Source organism: Falco punctatus (genome assembly GCF_963210335.1).
Source record: "Falco punctatus genome assembly, chromosome: 9".
In the NCBI taxonomy this organism is placed as follows: domain Eukaryota; kingdom Metazoa; phylum Chordata; class Aves; order Falconiformes; family Falconidae; genus Falco; species Falco punctatus.
In genome coordinates, this window is record NC_137589.1 from 13,578,699 (window position 1) to 13,597,085 (window position 18,387).

Sequence of the window (18,387 nt, forward strand, 5' to 3'; positions counted from 1 at the left end):
TCTGGTCCAAGTTGATAATAACCAAAGTGATGATTCGATGCAAAGGTGAAGCCAGCTAGCAGTGCCTGTGTGATTCCTCAGCCTTTGCCCAATCTTCCATTTTGGGGTGGGGGTGCATAGGGAATTAAGCCAAAAGACCTAAATCTTCAGGGGGTTTGCCACCTGTGCTGAAAATTACAGAGAGTCATGGCACTGAATGGCACAGGAAGGGCCTGTCAGAAACAGAGCAGCTCTCTGCAAGAGTGAGGAAGCATTTAGGGAGGAAAAATAGTGGAAGCTCAATTTTTGGTGCCTGTAGGTACCTACTTCTGGAAATAAGCAGATAACCTTACTGATGTCAGTGATTTTTTTTCCTCCAGTCTTAAATGTAAATTATTTCCAAAGAATCTATATAATCATGTGTCATTAGTTTTATGCACTTGTACTTTATTATAGGGAAGTTTTTCTGAAGATCTGGATCTTGCTTCTAATACCTTGCATTAGAAGACACAGCACTGTGCTGAACAGGACTGCTTAGGATTGAGCTGAAGTAGAGCATGGAATGACCTTTTTCTGTTTTAATGAATGGTAGTTCTTGTCTGTCGTGTGTTTGCTAGGCGGGTGATGGGCAAAGGTATTTTCACTGAAATGTGCTTTCAGGTATGCTCAGGTATTTGCTATCTGAAAGACACCTGTGGTTACTACATGATGTTCAAGTCACTTGATATCATACATCAACAGATAAAAGGGGAGTTAGCTTTTGTACAGGTAGAGTAAAAGGCTTATTCTTTATGGAAACCACCAGGGAGACATTTTGAGTTTGTTGAAGCAGCCTTAGTTTGAGCCTACATACATTCCTCCAACCTCTTTCAAATGTTTAGCAAGAAATTACTGTGCTACACAGTAAACTTTTATCTCAGAAATTCAAGATTGCACATCCACTAGAAAACTACAGCATAAGGAGGGTGCTGCAGGCCAGTGTATTATTAGATTAATCATGTGCTTTTGGATAGTAAATGCACTGCCTGTTCTGTTGCACTTACATGTGGCTAGATCCAGTAATGAGTCATTTGTTTGATATGTCTAAAGAACCAGTCAACAGACAGGTTGCTTTTAGCCTTTTGTTATCTTCTTTAAATACATTTCTGAAGTACTCTGCCCACTGCTTGTTAACAGGCTCTCAGCTACGTGCTGTAGGATGACCTTTGACCATTCCACAGAACGTGATTCATTGTATGCACTGAACCTTGGTAAATGTGGACAGGCTTGCAGAACTGGCGCCATGTATGGCCCAGGATGTACCAGGGTCTTGTGCAACAGGCAGAACACATGGCAGCTTTCTTCACAGTGCTGCATTATAGTTTGAATAAAGGTGGAAGTAATTTGTTCAGGGCTGTATTCTAGCAGGAAACGGGTGATATTTTCTTGCCTTCTTATGAGGAAATCTTCATTTAATTATTTTTTTAATTATAATTTTATCAGCTTAATTTGCTAGATAGTACATAATTCTGCCATGACATTCAGGGACATGTCCATCTAGTCCTCTTTAGTCCCACAGGTTTTAATTCTCTGTGGATTTTCTTTTCCAGTTGTACTTGATGTTGCTGCTGTTGGTATCATCACACACAGTCCTCTAAGGCCACACATACTGGTCTCAGTGCAGCAGCTTAGTTGTTTGACCTGATACTGCTATGGTTTAATGTTTTGTAACTGCTGTAGAAGTGCTTGGCTACTGGCCAAGTTCCACTCTTTCTAAAAAGTAGAAACAAGTACTTGGGAAATACAAAGGTGAAAACAAGTCTTGTAAATAAAAACTCAAAAGGGAGCAGAGCGATTATAGCATCTGCATTCAAGAGCCCACACACAAACCTAATAATCAAAACCAAGAGGACAAAGTAACATAATATATATCTGTTGGTCATGTACATGCCCTTCCTAACTGGTGAAGGGAGCAAATTAGCAAAATAAGCAATAGAAATGGTCGCTACCCTATTGCTGAAGAGGACTAGAATAGGACAATGACAGTCTCACCAATGGACACTTTATAAGAACAGTTTAAACCACCAATTGCTTATTGCATTCCCATGTTTTCTTTCCCCAACAAACACTATGACAGCACATTTTGGTAGCTTTCCTAAAAGTCTGCTGCCATGAAAACAGACACAAATTCAATAATGATGTGAAACAAATTCTTAAAAGTATTAAAACCCCAAAACCTCAGGGAGAGGATAAGGTTGGTATCAAATCTGGTCCTTCTATAAGGCTGCAACAAATCTCAGGCATTTGAGAGAGTCGGTCCCCTTTTACTCCATAACAAAACAATGGAAACTTCATCAGACCAAAAAACATAGACTTTCCTTGCTGCTTTTAAAGTTAAGCTGCATCCTCAGCTGCAAATGAGGGTTAGTTTGTTGGTTTTTTTTTTCCTGAAACACCTTGGCATGTGGTAAAATCTTCGTGGGAAACAGCACAGTTAGTTACTTTCTCAGCACAGCTTGCTGAGATAAACTGCATGGCAGAATAAAGTTCTGACCTTGACAATTATAACAAGGTGAAGCTACTTAGTGTTTTTCCCACTAGTATTTCACCACAGGTTTTTCCAGTAGACTTGCAGGCGGATCACCTAGGGAAGAAAATTGCACAGAACAACCACTGAGAATTTAGCCGTAGGTGAATGACTACTGTTGGTTCATCAAGCCAAACTAGTCTTTCCAGAGGCTTTTACATCGCAGGGCCAATGCTGCCTCTCACATGATTGCAACAGATGGGTGTGCAGGCCAGAGAGAAGGTGTAGTGCAACTTTTTCTGCTAGCTGCCTGGGTCTAATGCATTAGTGCCATGAACCAGGGATTTTTTTATTATTATTTTTTGTTAAATCACATAGAACTAGCCCTTTGCTGCACTTCTGTAAGCATTCCCTTGTTCTGTCAAGTAGTGTTTGTTTTAACCTTTCAGTTTCTAAACTTAATACCTTGGTTTGACCACCTCTTATCAGGAGACAGCTACAATATGCAAATACTGAGAAAGTATGATCCAAACCTGTATAAAGGTCCCCTATTTGAATGCCTTTCGGTCTTCTCAGGGTTCAGTGTCAGAAATTAGCAGTATGCTATCCATTGGAAATACCTCACTTAGAAAAGCCCTGTTCTTGACAGAAATCACACTTCCCTGTACATTGGGTTGCAGGTCTCCCCTCCCTGTATATTCTGGTTTATGGTCTGCTTTATTGGGTTTGTGTGGGTTTGGATTTTGGTAGCCAGGGGGGGATATGGCGGGGGGGGGGGGGGGGGGGGGGGGGGCTTCTATGACAGGCTGCCAGAAGCTTCCCCCATGTCTGACAAAGCCAATGCCAGCCGGCTCTGGGATGGGCCCACGACTGGCCAAGGCCAAGCCCATCAGCGATGGTGGCAGTGCCTCTGGGATAATGTATTTAAGAAGGGGAAAAAACTTCGCCATGGAAGCTTCAGCTGGAGAGAGGAGTGAGACTGTGTGAGAGCAGCCACCCTGCAGCCCCAGGTCGGGCAGGAGGGGCAGGAGGGGCTCCAGGCACCGGGGCAGAGGTTCCCCCGCAGCCCGCGGTGCAGCCCACGGTGAGGCAGGCTGTGCCCTCAGCCCGTGGGGGTCCATGGAGGAGCAGATCCCCACCTGCAGCCCGGGAGGGTCCCACACCAGAGCAGGTGGGTGCCCGCAGGAGGCTGTGACCCCGCGGGGACCCCGGCTGGGGCAGCGTGTGCCTGAGGGGCTGCACCCACGGGGGGACCCACGCTGGAGCAGGGCAGGGTGCGAGGACCCTCCCCGGGGGGGGAAGGGGCGGCAGAGACAGCGTGTGAGGGACTGACCCCAGCCCCCGTCCCCCTGCATCACTCGGGATGAGGAAGCAGAGAAAACTGGGAGTGAAGTTGACCCTGGGAAGAAGGGAAGGGTGGGGGAAGGTGTTTTTAAGTTTTGATTTTTACTTCTCGTGACCCTACTCTGATTTGAATGGTAATAAATTAAACCAATTTCCCCAAGTTGAGTCTGTTTTGCCTGTGATGGTAATTGCTGAGTGATGTCCCTGTCCTGACCCACAGAGCCTTTTGTTATGTTCTCCCCCCCTGCCCAGCTGAGGAGGGGGGTGATGGAGCTGCTTGGTGGGCACCTGGCACCCAGCCAGGGTCAAACCATCACATCTGCTCTGACCCAGGCGCTGCAGCTCTCAGTGCAACCCAGCTGTTCTCGCCTGCTCTCATGCTGCTGCAAGTGGTGTTGCTGAACTTGCTTCGGCACACATTAGTAGCGATACTAATCTATAAATGACTATTTTCAGAGCTGTTTCAGAAAGGTTGACTAAAGCACAATAATTAGTTACTTAATGTGTCTCTTTACCCTCCCTTCATCTTTGCTATGCAAATAGCAAGGGGGAAATTCTAGCCCCAGTGAACCGAAATGGTGAAGCTCTGAGTGCTGTCACCCATGCATGCCACATGACAGTTGAAGGACAGGAACTGGAGAAGACTGACATTTTGCAAAGAAAAAGCAAAACACACTGAAACGTTTAGCATTTTAAGTGGCACTAATTGGGACATGAAAGCACTGCAGCAGTTGTGAATGCAGCAAGAGCAGCAGGAGATCTTTTTCTCCCCCACCCCTTTCCACCTGGACAAGAGGCAAGGAAGGAAGTACTATAGGAAGCAGGAGAGAACTCAGGAGGCAAATAGTGACAAGGCTGAGACACAGAAGAACGGGAAAGAGGCAAAGGGGAAGATGTCGAGTGGATTGAGGGGCCACTGGTTTTCATGGTTGTGAGGGGAGCGGTCTGGGTATAAGGAGTAATGGGGAGAGCCTTCCTGTCAGCTACTCTTTGCTTCTTGGGCAGCACTTCACCGGGAAGCAGGGCAATGGGCTCTTTAGCTTATTCTTTTGTAGGAAAAGGAGTGGAGCAAGGATGCGTTATGCTGTTAATTTACGTACTTGCTATGAAAGATACCTACTGCTGTGGTCCTTTTAAAGCCTGTTTGTAGCCTTGCTTTAATTTTGTCCATGAGGCAGCGCTGAGAAGCCTTCCTGACAGCTTCTGGAAGGATATGACTGACTTCATCTTCCCCCAGAGTATCTGCTGCACAGGAAATCTTTGATTTTCCTACTGCATTGCCTCTGTTTTCTTTTGGAAGAAACTGAAACAGTTTAATTAATAGCTGCCTCAAGACTGAATTATGTGAAAGGCTCCGTACTAGGCTACAGCTCATTTTGAAAAATCTGTGTTTGTTCCCCACACAGAGATCTCAGCACAGAACCTTGAAAAGAGAACTGGGAGGGTTTTAGTGTATATTAGGTGCGATGTATTCAAGTAACTCTTCTGTCCTTCTTGTACGTTCTTTCTACTGTTACACTTTTATCTCTCATGTCCTGCTTTGATGTATTTGAGCTGTGGTTTTCAGGGCTTTCTGACTTCATTATAAATAGTAAAGATGCTAGTTTTTCTTGTGGGGGGAGTAAAGGAACACAATAGGAAGCTGTAGGACTCACTTCGGCTTTCCCAGAAAAGTTTTCAAGATGGAAAAGCTGAAGCTGTAAGATAGCTGCTTACCTCCTGCTGCTGTTCTTACGGAGGCAAATGCCAAACTGGAGTATTTTGTGTGCTGCTTTTTTTGTGAAAGGTTTTCTATGGTTGACTTTGTGTTGTTTTTTTGTGAAGGGAATTCAATAATAGAATTCCACAGAAAGCATAAGATGCCTGTTGAATTCTACCCTCTTTGAGAATTAAACTTATCTACTGCCCAACATAGATAGGATTTGGCTTTTGCTCTGTCTTTGTACTTAGATATTTGAGGTAAGCTAGGTGAAAATGGAAATGGCAAAGCTTAACATGTTAATTGCCAAGCTTATTAGGTTACAAGGTGTGAAATTTTCAGAAATATCTAAAGTAAGTTAGGTGCAGAAGATTTGGCCCATTTCTGCTGTTCTTTTGCATGTTTGTTTTCCATCATCATCTAAGTAAAAAGTTTTATTAGACTTCTAGGCTTCTGCTGATACCCAAGATAGGACAGGCAGCACATAAATTAGTTCAGTTTATCCTCAGTTAGGCATGTGAAACTCCGTCGTGAGCATGAATCTGCAGTGTTTTAGATTACTCTGTACAGGGATTCTACAAAGACTGAAAATACTGTTGGACATATGAAGCTAGCCCAGGGAGTACAGGATGCATGACAGCTTTCAAATAACATTCAGTTATTACCACTATACCAAAAATTCTCTAAATTACTGTTTAAGTGATTTATGTACCCCAGGCTTTAAGTTAGAAATGTATTTAATTTAATTTCAACTCTTAATTTCTATTTGGATATAAAGTTATTTCTAAATATTTTTTTGGTGTCCCTGCCTCACTCTGGGCATATTCTTCACCTTTTCTGGTTCTCAGGACAATTTTTTTCAAATGCTGTAAAGACCTCCACACAGCCTCAAAGTATAAATAGAGTCTCACAGTACTGTTTTTTCCTCTTTGTCTGACAGATCAGTTAGTCACCAAATAAGACTTTTAGACTCATGCAACAGAATGCAAAACTCAAACTGGTTTCACTATCCATTTTACTCTTGAAGTTTAAACAAGCTAATTAGAAGCTCTGATACAAGAATACTCACAGGAAAAAAAATCTCCTTACTTTTTGTATTCAAATTATGTATTTTAAAATTTCTAACCTGTTTTCAGTAGCTCTTCAATAACAGAGTCAGGTGGTTAGATACAGATAAACTTGTAAGCCTTCTTTGAAATACAACACAAATCTCAACTATATCTCAAATCAACCTTGTCCACCTCATCACAAGGCCCAGTCTAGTTTATTTTTACTTTGTCTAGCACTAGTTGTACGCTGGCTTTAGGGAGCACATTCAGAGTGTGTTCATTCTTCAGAAGTAATAACTAAAATGGAAATTACATCAATAGATACCAGGTAAAGGCCAAAAATCAATTTACTTACAGGGTCACTAAACGAAACCATAGTCCTGCCTCTCTCTATTGAAAGCCAGTAATTTTGCATTGGGTAAATTAAATGTAAAATTAAGAAAAAAGTAATGTTTCTTAACTAGAAGTATCGAGACAACTCTAACCTCTTCTGTGCAGTGAAATCAACCTTTTTTTTTTTTTTTAATTCATTTTGCATTTGGGACCTGTCTTGTAAACCATTTCCTCAAACAACAGATGGCTACAACAATCACGTGTTGTGAAACCATAGAAGGTTCCAAGGTTGTAGAGGTTTTTTTGGTTGCTTCTTTTTTCTTTCCTGAGTGCCTCACGCCTCTGAAAAATGACCGGACTATACCTGAGAGTGATGCACTGCTTTTCTAGTAGTGCATTCTTAGTTTTCTATTCCACAAGCATTTTACAAAATACTGCTTACAGAATACAAAATAGTGGATTTGAGGGTGGTTTGATGCCTACATGTATTTGCTGTATGACATTACCTCCTCGGAGTTTTTTTTTTTGCACTACACACGGAGTGTATCATTAATTAAAAGTCTCAAAGGTGTGCATAAATAGAATGTACGTGGGTGGATGTAACTTCTTTGTATAAGCTAGTGCGTGTGGAAGGAGCATCTGAAAGCCACGATTTCACAGTCCGCACCACGTTTGTTCCATGGGACCTCTCCGCAGCGCATGTTTCCTCCCCGGGGCGGATGTAACGGCGGGGGGCTGTGCAGCCGCTGTGAGTACCCACAGAGACCTGCCAGGCGAGGAAGGGGCTCGCCTCCCCGGGGAGGCTGCCCGCTGCTGTCGGCGTAAAACTTTTAACGGAGTCGCCACAGGGGTGCTTCGCTGCCCGCCGCGCTCCCAAACTCCTACGAAGGGCCCTGACCTCGACTGCAGCTGCCCCAGCCCCTGCCCGCCGCCAGCCCCGCCGGGGCAGCCCCGGGAGACTCCGGGCCCCGCGCAGGGACCCACGGCCTGAGCCGGCGGAGGGGCCGGGCACCCACCTTCAGAACCGTGGCGGCCGCACGGCCCGGGGGTGCGGGCCCTGGCAGAGGCCGCCGCGGGGGAGGCGGCGGGTCCCGCCAGGCCGCGCCCTCCCGGTCGCCTCGGGGCAGCGCTGAACGGCCGGGCCCTGGGCAGCGCGGAGGGGCCTGGCGGGACCCCGCGCTGGGAGGGGCGTCCCCCGGCCGGCCCGGCCCGCGCCGCACTACGGCTCCCAGCAGGCACCGCGCGGGGCGGGCCGGCATCAGCGGGGCGGGCGCATGCGCGGCGGCGCCGCCGTCGGTTGAGTAAGGCGGGGTGCGATTGGCTGCGGGCGGCGGCCGGGCGTGGGACGCGCAGTGACGGAAGGAGCGGGGCAAATGGCGGAGAGATGGTCCCGGGCCCCGTCCCGAGAGCGGCGATAATCCCCGCGCGGAGGAAGCGGCGCCGGAGGAGGCGGCGCCGGGGGCCCTAACGCCCGCGCCACCCCGGGAGGGTGCCGCCGCCGCCGGGGGAGGGGCGGAAGCGTCCCGTTGGCGAGCGCCTTTCGCAGGCGGTAGATCGGCGGCCAGAAACCGCGGCGAGAGCCACATCCGCGGCGCCGCCCGGAACGCGCCGGGCCCGCGCCCGGGCTCCCGCCGCCCGCCCGCCCCTGCCGTCACGACCCACGCCGAGGTAGGTGCCGGCCGAGGGGACGGCCGGGGACGGCCGCCCGGCGCCCGAGGCCTGTGCGGGCCGCGGAGCAGGCCCCGGCACCCCGGCGGGTACGAGCCGCCGGCCGCTGCCCCCGGCGCGGTCTCGCTTCCGGGGCGGCGGCCGCCCGGTGGGGCGTGAGGCAGGGCCGCGGCCCCCGGCCCGCCGGGAAGTTCTTGGGGCGGGGGCGGCGGGGCTCGGCCCGGGGCCGGAGCGCGGGCCGTGGCCGGGGGGGTGTAGGGGCGGTGCGGCCCGCCAAGCCGGCGGGTTCCGCCGTTCGCTGCGGGCCGCGGGCCGGGGGCTGCCGCCATGGGGGCCGGTGTGCCTGTGGGGCTGGGGGAGGGGGCCGGGCAGGAAGGGAAATGACATCAGAAACGGCCGGGCGTGCACGGTGGGGTGACCCGGTTCCGCTAGCACCCCCTCCCTTCCCCTCCACCCCCCCGCCGCAGGGGGAGGGAGGAAAAAAGAAACTGTCACCGTGGGATTTCATCAGCCTTCTCTGCCTCCGCGCATTTAACCTATTTCGCTTTTTCTCGGTTATGTAAGAGGAGCGGTGTAGCGAGGAGCCGCCAGCGGGGGTGGCCGATGGGCGCCCCGGGGAGCTGCGGGCGGCCGGGGCCGGCTGGGCCGCCCCGCTGGCTCTGGGAAATGCCCGAGAATTAGGGGTCAGGTTTTTGCTAGTGTTTTGCATTTCTTGCACTGCTCCGGATATCGCAGCTCAATGCAGAAGAGAGAGGTAGGGAGTGGAAGCAGGGTGGCGGTTGGCCGAGGTTTTTATTTCACACTGGGTGAAAAGCAAGAGAGAATTGTCAGTAAAGGGTAGAAATCCTGTTCTGCTGATGCTCCCCTGTAAGGAGGTACCTGTCTATTTCCCCATCTTTAATCTCAACCTAAGATACGAATTTATAGCGTAGTGTATTTATGTTTTCTGGATACTCGGCTTTTAACCCATTTACATCATATTGAATACTTTCGTGAGTTTTTATGAGATGATCATAATTTTTAAACTTGTAAATAGCAAAATGTAGATTCAGAAGGCTGTATTTCTGGAAAATAAAGTTCTCTTGACTAAAGGAATCATCTCTTTAAAAGTGCAAGCCGCAAGTCGTAATTTAAGTCTGCCATTATTTTTGCAGTTGCTGGGAATGTAGTGTTGGAAATACTTATTTGAGTCAGGGTTTAGGGGAAGAAAGTGTGATGGTAGTAAGTGAAGTTACTTCAGGGGTTTTATTTGTAAGAGCTGTGTAGAAAATGAGCTTTTCATAAATACTTCACTTTAGTTTCTATAGCTTTAAAAACTGGCCTTTATGGTATAAAATATTTTAGTTATGGTTCTAAATATTTTCAAGCATCAGTAAACTGAAGCTACTGAGTTGGATTTGTTGTACTGTTTTTTATCTGAAGTATGTGGGTAAGTTTTAGCTTTGGTCTTTGCAAAATAGGAAATTAGGGCCTCTTAACAGGGGAGCAAAAAAAGAAAAAGCCTGGCAATGATGCGTTTGGAGCAGCACAGAGTAGACTGATGACACTGTGGGGAAAAAGAGGGTGGAGGTGGGGTTAAAGAGTAACGTCTACTAGTAGTAGCCAGAAGCCATCTGCAAAATGATGTTTCACAGCAGAATTCTGGTCAGTAGATAAGCACATGTCTTTACCATCCCTATGCTAAACTGCTGGGCAGAAGGGTGCTTCCCGAAGTGGTGGTTCCTGTATCTCTTCTGCATTGCAACACCAGCCATGTGGTAAACTTCTGAAGTTCAAATTTGATATTTTTAGTTCACTCAAAATTTGCTCAAACATAGATGATCCGATGAATTGCTCAGTTCCTATGATAAGTGAAGGTTGGCCTGGTCTGATAAAAGGAGACTATTATTAGTAAGACAATCTTGCTAGAGTGAAGTGATAGAATGACATTTCTGGAAACCAGTCTGGCGATTTTTGGCAGAAGATAGTCTAGCACTTCAGGTTGAGGAACTCTCGACTATCGAGGTGAAAACTAAAATATGCAAGAAAGATGGTATAATGCATATTGAGGGGAATACTAATAAAAACAGTTGTCTTGAACAAATGGATCATGTGATAAATTTATTAACAATTACTTTAAGCACTATTTTTCATATAATTTACTATATATGAAGGCAGTTGACACTTTAAAAGTTGAATTTCTTTGATTCTGTCATCAAAATAAATGCCCCCTTTGTTAACAGACTTCTCTCCAATATGCAGAGTAATGTCAGAGAGAAAGATGGACTTGATTAGATTCAGACTGACTATAAAGAATTCCAATTTCCTATTCGTGTTTGGGCCAAAACAAAACCAAACCAAACAAACAAAAAAGAGAGAGAAAAGATGGTTTATAAAACAGATATGGTCGTTTTGGTTTTATGTCCAGTAATTGAAGTATTTGTTTTGGGAAAAAGAAACAAAGTAGTCTGTCTTCCTTCTTGAGTTAAACAAAAGTAGGAATAGAACACATGCAGGGAACTGTTTAAATGTGTTCCTGTTTAATCTGTTCATATTTAAACTTTATGTTTCCAAGAGAGCAAATTGTGAATAGGGCTGCAGTTGTTGCAGCCAGTAAACAGTCTTGGTTATGCTGGTCTGTGTAAGGTGTCCTCCATGATCTTAGAAATGGATTACGAAGTGTCTCTTTGTTCCTGTCCCTTGATCGATCAGATTCACTCGTGGAGGATTGCTGCATACCTGTCCTGACCATGACTGTGCAGATGGCATAAACCGCATTGTATTACCAAATCATATGCTTGCTAAATGAGCCTGGGTGTGTGTGAAGAACGTAGGGTGAAGTTGTCATCGTTATTTGTGATTAATCAGTATTTAAAATATCTATAGCAACTTGAAATATTTTGACAGTATTTTATTTAACTACGAAGAGTCTTGTTAAAGCCGAACTACAAAAAATCTTTTGAAAAAAACCTGTGTTACTGGGCTGTAGCAGAGCATTGTGTGTTCAGATGAGGTGAAAATATTGTTTAGTTTTCTGCTGATGTTTTGTGAAAGCAGTGCCATCTGCACTTGAAAAATAAAATTAGAGCAAAGCAATACCAAAAATAATGTATTCATGGCAGATTTTTCTTAAGGATCCGTTGTGCCATTGTTCTATAAATGTTCAAGTAACTGAATTTTGAGTTAAGTTGGTACATATATTACTTATTGCAGAAACTTTTGACATAATGACATTCACATGTAAATGACTTAGTCTATAGAAAGAAGCAGATGATGTGTCTGTTGCTCGTGTGAAATGTACATGCTTGGTGTTTGTAGGCCAAATAAAGTATGGAAGTACATTCATTTGTACGGCAAAGTTGGTGAATTTATGTTTCTTTCTTTTCCAACAGAGAATATGAAACAGGAGCCAAAATGACGTCCCGATTTGGAAAGACCTACAGCCGGAAAGGGGGAAACGGCAGCTCCAAGTTTGACGAAGTGTTTTCCAACAAACGGACCACCCTTAGTACAAAATGGGGAGAAACCACCTTCATGGCCAAATTAGGACAGAAGAGGCCCAGTGTCAAACCAGATATTTCTGAAGTTCCTAAAAAACCCAAAGTTGAAGATGAGGTAACAGAGGATCCATTTGGATTTGACAGTGATGAAGAATCTCTTCCTGTGTCCTCAAAGAATGTGTCACAGGCTAAAAGTTCCTCTCAGCTGGAACCTGGTGAAGCTGCTCAGTCTGAGGACTTCACTCCTCTACTTGAAGCTAACAGCAGAATTAATCAGCCAGACAGTGGAGAAAATGTTGCATCCAGCAAGTGCATGCCTTTTGACAATACTGTTCCTCTCGCAAAAGAAAAGAGCACAAGCAAAAATGTGGAAGATGGAGAATGCAAAAGCAGCAGCGCTAAAGTTGTAACAGCAGGTATGTTTACTCACCTGCCCAGATAGTTCTGTTATCCTCAGATTTTAAAAATTACATTTAGATTTCATGTTTTCAGGGGTTGGTTAAATGTTCTAATAAAGCCATGGGGCAATTAACTCTTACTTGTAAGAAACTGTGAAGGATACACTATTTAACTAAAAACAGCAGGAAGCATTCTGCATTTTACATATTGGTCTGAGATCCTTGGCACCCTAATCCTTACATCTGGGAGCTGAGATACAGTGCTTTAGAGTCAACGTAGTATGTTAGTCTGCTTTGAATAGAACGGAGTAACAATATTCCTTTTCTGAAATTTATTCTGAGCTCAGTGTATTTGTGGGTTTTTTAACCCTTTTTTAAATGTATTTTGAAGAGTGATGATTTGGTGATAATAGAATGCTTTATTCTGAAGTTTCTGGCTTTAATTTAGTGGGGGTACATCATTACTAACATGCAGGTGCAAATACAGCTTACGACCTGCCTTATTTAATTATTCGGATGGCAAAAGTAGTTTTCTAAACTTCAGTTGCAGAAAGGTATATATATTTTTTTAATTGGCACATCTTTATTGACATGTATATAAAAACCTCCAGACCTATGAAACAGAATTCTGTCAGACTTCTTTTAGGGGCTGTTTTCAGGCTCTGAAATGTTGGTAAGCTCTCTGCTCTCAAGGGGGAATTCACAAACCCTGTGGAGCTGAACATCACTGTCGTTTTGTTCACATCATTCTTAGTCAACATCACATGTTACTATATCTCACCAGAATTTTTCATACAATGGGCCGATGAAACCACAGCTTCTAAAATTAGGCAGATCACATTAGATGAACCTTGATGACGATGACACCTACTGGCTTGCTCTGGATTATCATAATCAATTTTAATGAGAAGAACTTAAGTAACTTTGAATTCTCAGATATCGTTAAGTTAACCCTAGGATCAGAAATTTGAGTGGACTTGTTCAGTTGTAATACAGTGGACAAGAAGTACTGAAAAGAGGAAGATACACGTAGCTCAGTTACTTGCAAGATAATTTTATTAGCGATGTAATACAAGAAGAACCAAGAAATGTTGAACTGTAGCATGACAGACACATCGGTTGGCGTATGTAGTTGCCTTTTAATCTTACTGTTATTTTTACTGCTGAAATATTTTTCATTTGCATATGGTTTTCTGCAGTTTATTTATCTGTAACTATAATCCACCTTCAGTCTGGGAAATGCAATTTATGTTTAGCTAGGTTTGAATATAGTTTTCGTAAGAGATTGAATAGATCCATCCCCCAATATTTACGAGAAGAAGTAGTAATGACTTGCCTTGGTTGTTAATGAGAGATTGTAGCAACGCAGGTTTTACAGTGAAATGGTTCCAATGCAGAAGAGCTTTGTTAGAACAGTATTTTTCAGGTTGGAAAAGAAAATGTGAGGACTGTGGGGAGAAATGTGATAGAATTGTGAAAATTCATTGTGTGTGAAAAGCCCAGAGGAACATGCTTCCTGGTTCCAGTGTTGTGGAAATTAATAAAATAACAGTATTTAGCGCTGAAAAACTTTTAAATATGATGCGAGTTTAAATTCTAGAACTCCTTGTTAGACAAGGCTATATATACCATAAATATGTACAGCTCTGAAAGGAAGGAAGCTGATGAATCTTGGTGGAGAAGTCCATCAGTGGCTGTTGAGTGTGGTGGTGCTCTGGATGCAGAGAGGGAGGTTGAATTAGACACAGGTGGCTGAATGAGTTCTGTTCTTGTGTGCTTTCCTGAAGTGTTTGTTACTGACTGCGGTTCTGCCGGAAGCAGTGAAGGACAAGGTGGATCTTGATCCGATGGTGCTGTTCTTTCAGGATCCATTACATTCTGTTTACATCCAGTCAAATGAAGGCAAAAACTCATTTCATAGCTTTCTTCAGGAATTACATTCAACTGAGAATGAATCTGTACGGAATATCCTAGGAGGGTCTTTAAATAAGGGTAAGGAAACCAAGACTGTTGATAGTGTTTATTTTGGACAGTTAGTGTAAATGAAACTTGGATCTGATTTAAGTAGTTATTATGCTTGTGTGTAGACTGATCCAAAATAAAGAAGAATTGTCTCAGAGTACATCACTCAGAACACTGAGCAATTAGTGGTATAGTTATCCAGTGTAAATGTAGGTACTTCAAAGCCTTTGTTGTTATATGACTGCTAGGTAAAGTTTGATGGTATGAGGTTATCTTTCAGAACTGGAGGGAGTTAATTTTACTGATTTGGGGGTGGGGGTATGGGGGAAGAGGGACCTTGGGGAAGAAAAATTGAGTAACAATAAGGTATAGCGTATGTACTTCTACCTCTTACATGTCTTCGCTCTCCCCATAACCATTTTCCTCTGCCTGGTCACTCTTGAACTCCACCAGGTTCAACCAGATTTATTCAAAGGGCTTGAGACAGCAAGCTCTACTATTCCTGAAGATGAAAGAAAGGGAAGGGGGGGGGGGGGGGGGGAAGGCAAGTAGATAGAACAATATTATTATTATCAGTGTGAGAGACACTACAACTTGAGTTCAACCTTAACCCACATATAACAGTGTATCTCTAGGAGTAGGAAACTAGGCTACATTGGTTCTAATGTTCATGAAAGTGCTTGTTAACTTGTTTGAAGTGCAATTGCTAGTCCTTGTCCTGATAGTGACTAGACAGTGCATGAATTAATGTCTCATGACTTCCTGATAGTATGTGCCATCATTGTATTGTAGTTCTTAACCAAGGTGAAAAAAGGTTAAGAGTTAGAATAAGGTGGAAACTGTGACTTAACGAGGCTACGGGCAAGCTGAGAGCTACAGTATAGGCTGCTAATTCTGATCCAAATGTATTGTCCTGCCTCAATGTCCATTTCTTTGGACATTAAAATGAAGGTGATGCAATAGGCAGTTAATTTTAACTAATGTTTGTTGTTAGAAAGCAGTCCATGTTTTTGATCATTCTGATACTTGTGCAACCGTGTAACACAGTGGAGGATCTGTATCTTTTATTTAATGGTCTGTCTCTTTTTTTTTTTTTTTTTTAAATAGCTTTCAGCTAGTGCTTGTAACAATCTCATTTTAAAGGCTTTGAGAAGCTCTTAACATGGAAAGCTTCTCATAATCTTACCCTAATGTTGCTTGATCAAGACATAATACTGTTGGAAGAATGTTCATTAGTAATCATGTACATAACGGGTAATTTACAGATAGTAGGAGTTCAGTTAAATTAGAAATAGCAAAAGAATATTCAGTATTAATAGTTACTGTTACATCACTTAAGTTAGGAGGACTTGGTAGCTTTTTTTACGAGGGTCTTGCAGTAGGATAAGGTGAAAACCTGCAGAGCAATACTTACTTGCATTTCTGAAACACCTTGGTGGGTTTTTTGTATTTGTTTTTTTTAAGTGTTAAGCTTATTCTGTAAGGCATAAAGCCAAATAGTATATTGCACTAAATTCGGCTGCACCAAGTTTTAATACAAAAACACGTACTGCCTGGCAGAGCAAACTGTGAGGTGCTAGTTTTAAAAAATTTGTTCTTAGAATATTTATCTTTGTTTCTATGTTGAAATTAACTTAGTGCGATTTTTCAGATGAAAATTGAAGTCAAAGCTTGATGCATTTAAAAAAAAGTGGTGTGGCATTTCATAATTATGTTAGTGTATGAGTGTGTTTCAGATGGGATAACTACTTTCCCCTACTCTGGCTATTTCAGTTTAGGGAAATACTGCTTCAGGCATTCTTGCGTTTTGACTCTGGATGGTGCGGTCACCTGCTGTCTTCTGCCTGTGTGCCACAGTGCTGAGTTCTGTAACTTAACTCAAGCCTTTGGAGGGTCTTGTCCAAGATGTTGATGCTGTTCATCAAAGAAGGCACGTGGGTGGGGAGATGTCTCAAATGGTTGAATGACGTCTCTCGTCTTTGCACACCTCATATTCCTGTTTGTGGACTATGAAATAATATTACTTTTTCATGTTAATTATAAGTTAAAATATGAGGTATTTAATGATGCTTTTAACCAAGAAGTATTTTAATTGGGTGTGGATTAAGTCTGATGTGTTTTAAAGCCTGTGAATTTATTTCTTCAAAATATATTTTGCTTGCTGTGGAGAAATAGAAAAAAGGATGGATTAAAATGTCTTTTCAGAATACAGAGGAAATATAGGAATAGTATCCCTTTCTGCTGTGTTGTGATGCTAAGTACAGATTTTGTGGTTATTGCCTCAGCGGTGCCCTTTGAAGCTTTTTAAGATTAAAAGACGAATTATTGCATGCGAAGTATTTGTGATACTTTTTTTTTTTATTTTCCCTCCCCTAATATTTAGAGTAATTATGAAAATAGCTATTCTGCATCATGTCATTTGTTACTGTGTCCTGGTATTCGAGCAAGTCTTTGTTCTGAAAGTAGTTTTGCTCTTGGTGCTTTTAAGGAAACTTTTGCCCGTGGTCTGCTATTCAGTTCTTTTGTGTTTGTAGCTATTTCTTAATGCCGTCTTTGGCCCGTATCGGTAGCAAATCAAAATGGTAAATGTAGTCCTTAATAACTTGTGCTTATGCAGCGCAGGAGCGAAGGGATACATCTGTGCTTAACTACTTCACGACCCAATGTGCAGAATCTATTTGTGTTTAGTTGCTTAGAAAGAATACTGAGTGAACAGAGTATTTGCAGAAAATAGTTGCCCTGAAAGAAAATAGTTTCAAGTCATCAGGTCTGTTCCTGACAGACTATCCTGATAGTACGTAAGTGAACATGTCTGCAAAGCCTCTGCATCCTGATTACGTGGGTGGGGGAGCCCTATCTTTAGAGTTAAATTTCAACTTCTCAATTGCAAGTTTGTTACATAATTATATTTGACAACGAGATTTGCCAGGGTGTTCCTTTCAAATCGCTTTAGAGCTTCTATTTTGTGTTTAATGGTGACACGGACATTTAAGATAGTGGTTAGGTCTGAGTCGTCTTATCTTTCTTCTTCTGCAGAGTTGAGTGCAGTGTATTTACCTCTTGAGGAATAATTTCAGTGTAGTCATTTTCTGTCCAAAAATGAAGCAAAAAGTTTGGGGAAACTGAATGAGGTCTGAGCGTTTGGCTGTCTAAAGAGACAGTTGGCAGCAACCATGATTAAAAAGAACTGCAGCTGTGCTCTGGCTGGCTCAAAGCATTAGGAAGCTGATAGGAGAGAAGGGGAGAGGGCTGCCAGAAAATATGCATGCCCGTAGAATTTCACTGTTTCGAAGTTAGCTTAAGTGGCAGTAGTTATGCTGGATATATGGATAGCCAGAGTGTATCTACAAGTCCCCTCTTCATTTGCTTTTGTTACGTTTCCCCCTTTTTAAGATAACCCTTTTTCCCTTGCACACGTTTTTTTTGCTGTGTCAGTAGCCCAAGTTCAAACTACTGTGATAATTGTTCGCTGTTTGGTTTGTGTTTTTGTTGGGGTTTGTTTTTTTGGTTTTTTTTTTTTTGCTTTGGTATTACCCTGATACTTGGAAAATTTTGTGTTTTTTTTTTTTCTTGGGTGTTTTTCAAAACTCTGAAAAGATTGAAATTCTGTTTACATTTCAGTATTTATACCAGTTTGCTAAAACAGCAATACAGGAAGAAGACCCCAGTGTTTAGGGAGGAGTCTTCTGATTTCTGTAACATTTTTTTCCTAATGATGGGGAAATGCATGCTGTACAGAGTGCACAAAACTTTCTTGTCCCTCAATCTACTGCTCCCCTTTCCAGAACAACAGTGAGATTCTTGATACCTTTTTTTGGAATCCATACTTTTAAAATCAGTCATTATTTATGGACTTGTACAGTGAACAGTTAGTTTTTAAAAGGTCAAACTTTTGACTGGTCCTTAACTTCTTTCATGTTTAAGAAGCTGAAGTAACTTTGAATTGAAAACAGTTGGTTAGTGCTTGTAG

General features: G+C 43.2%; 1 protein-coding gene across 3 annotated transcripts in view; it reads left to right on the top strand.

The window, feature by feature from the left end:
* The first annotated feature begins 7,674 nt into the window (after positions 1 to 7,674).
* Positions 7,675 to 18,387, top strand: part of WAPL (WAPL cohesin release factor) — a 73,349-nt gene continuing 62,636 nt past the window's right edge. For 2 of the 3 annotated variants that reach the window (XM_080402778.1, XM_080402780.1), the window contains exons 1-2: positions 7,675 to 8,578; positions 11,950 to 12,473. In XM_080402778.1, the coding sequence (XP_080258904.1) occupies positions 11,972 to 12,473 (502 nt within the window). In that variant the 5' untranslated portion in view covers positions 7,675 to 8,578; positions 11,950 to 11,971. Of the gene's footprint in view, positions 8,579 to 9,366; positions 11,337 to 11,949; positions 12,474 to 18,387 lie in introns of those variants that run through there. The other variant, XM_080402779.1, reaches the window with a different exon arrangement.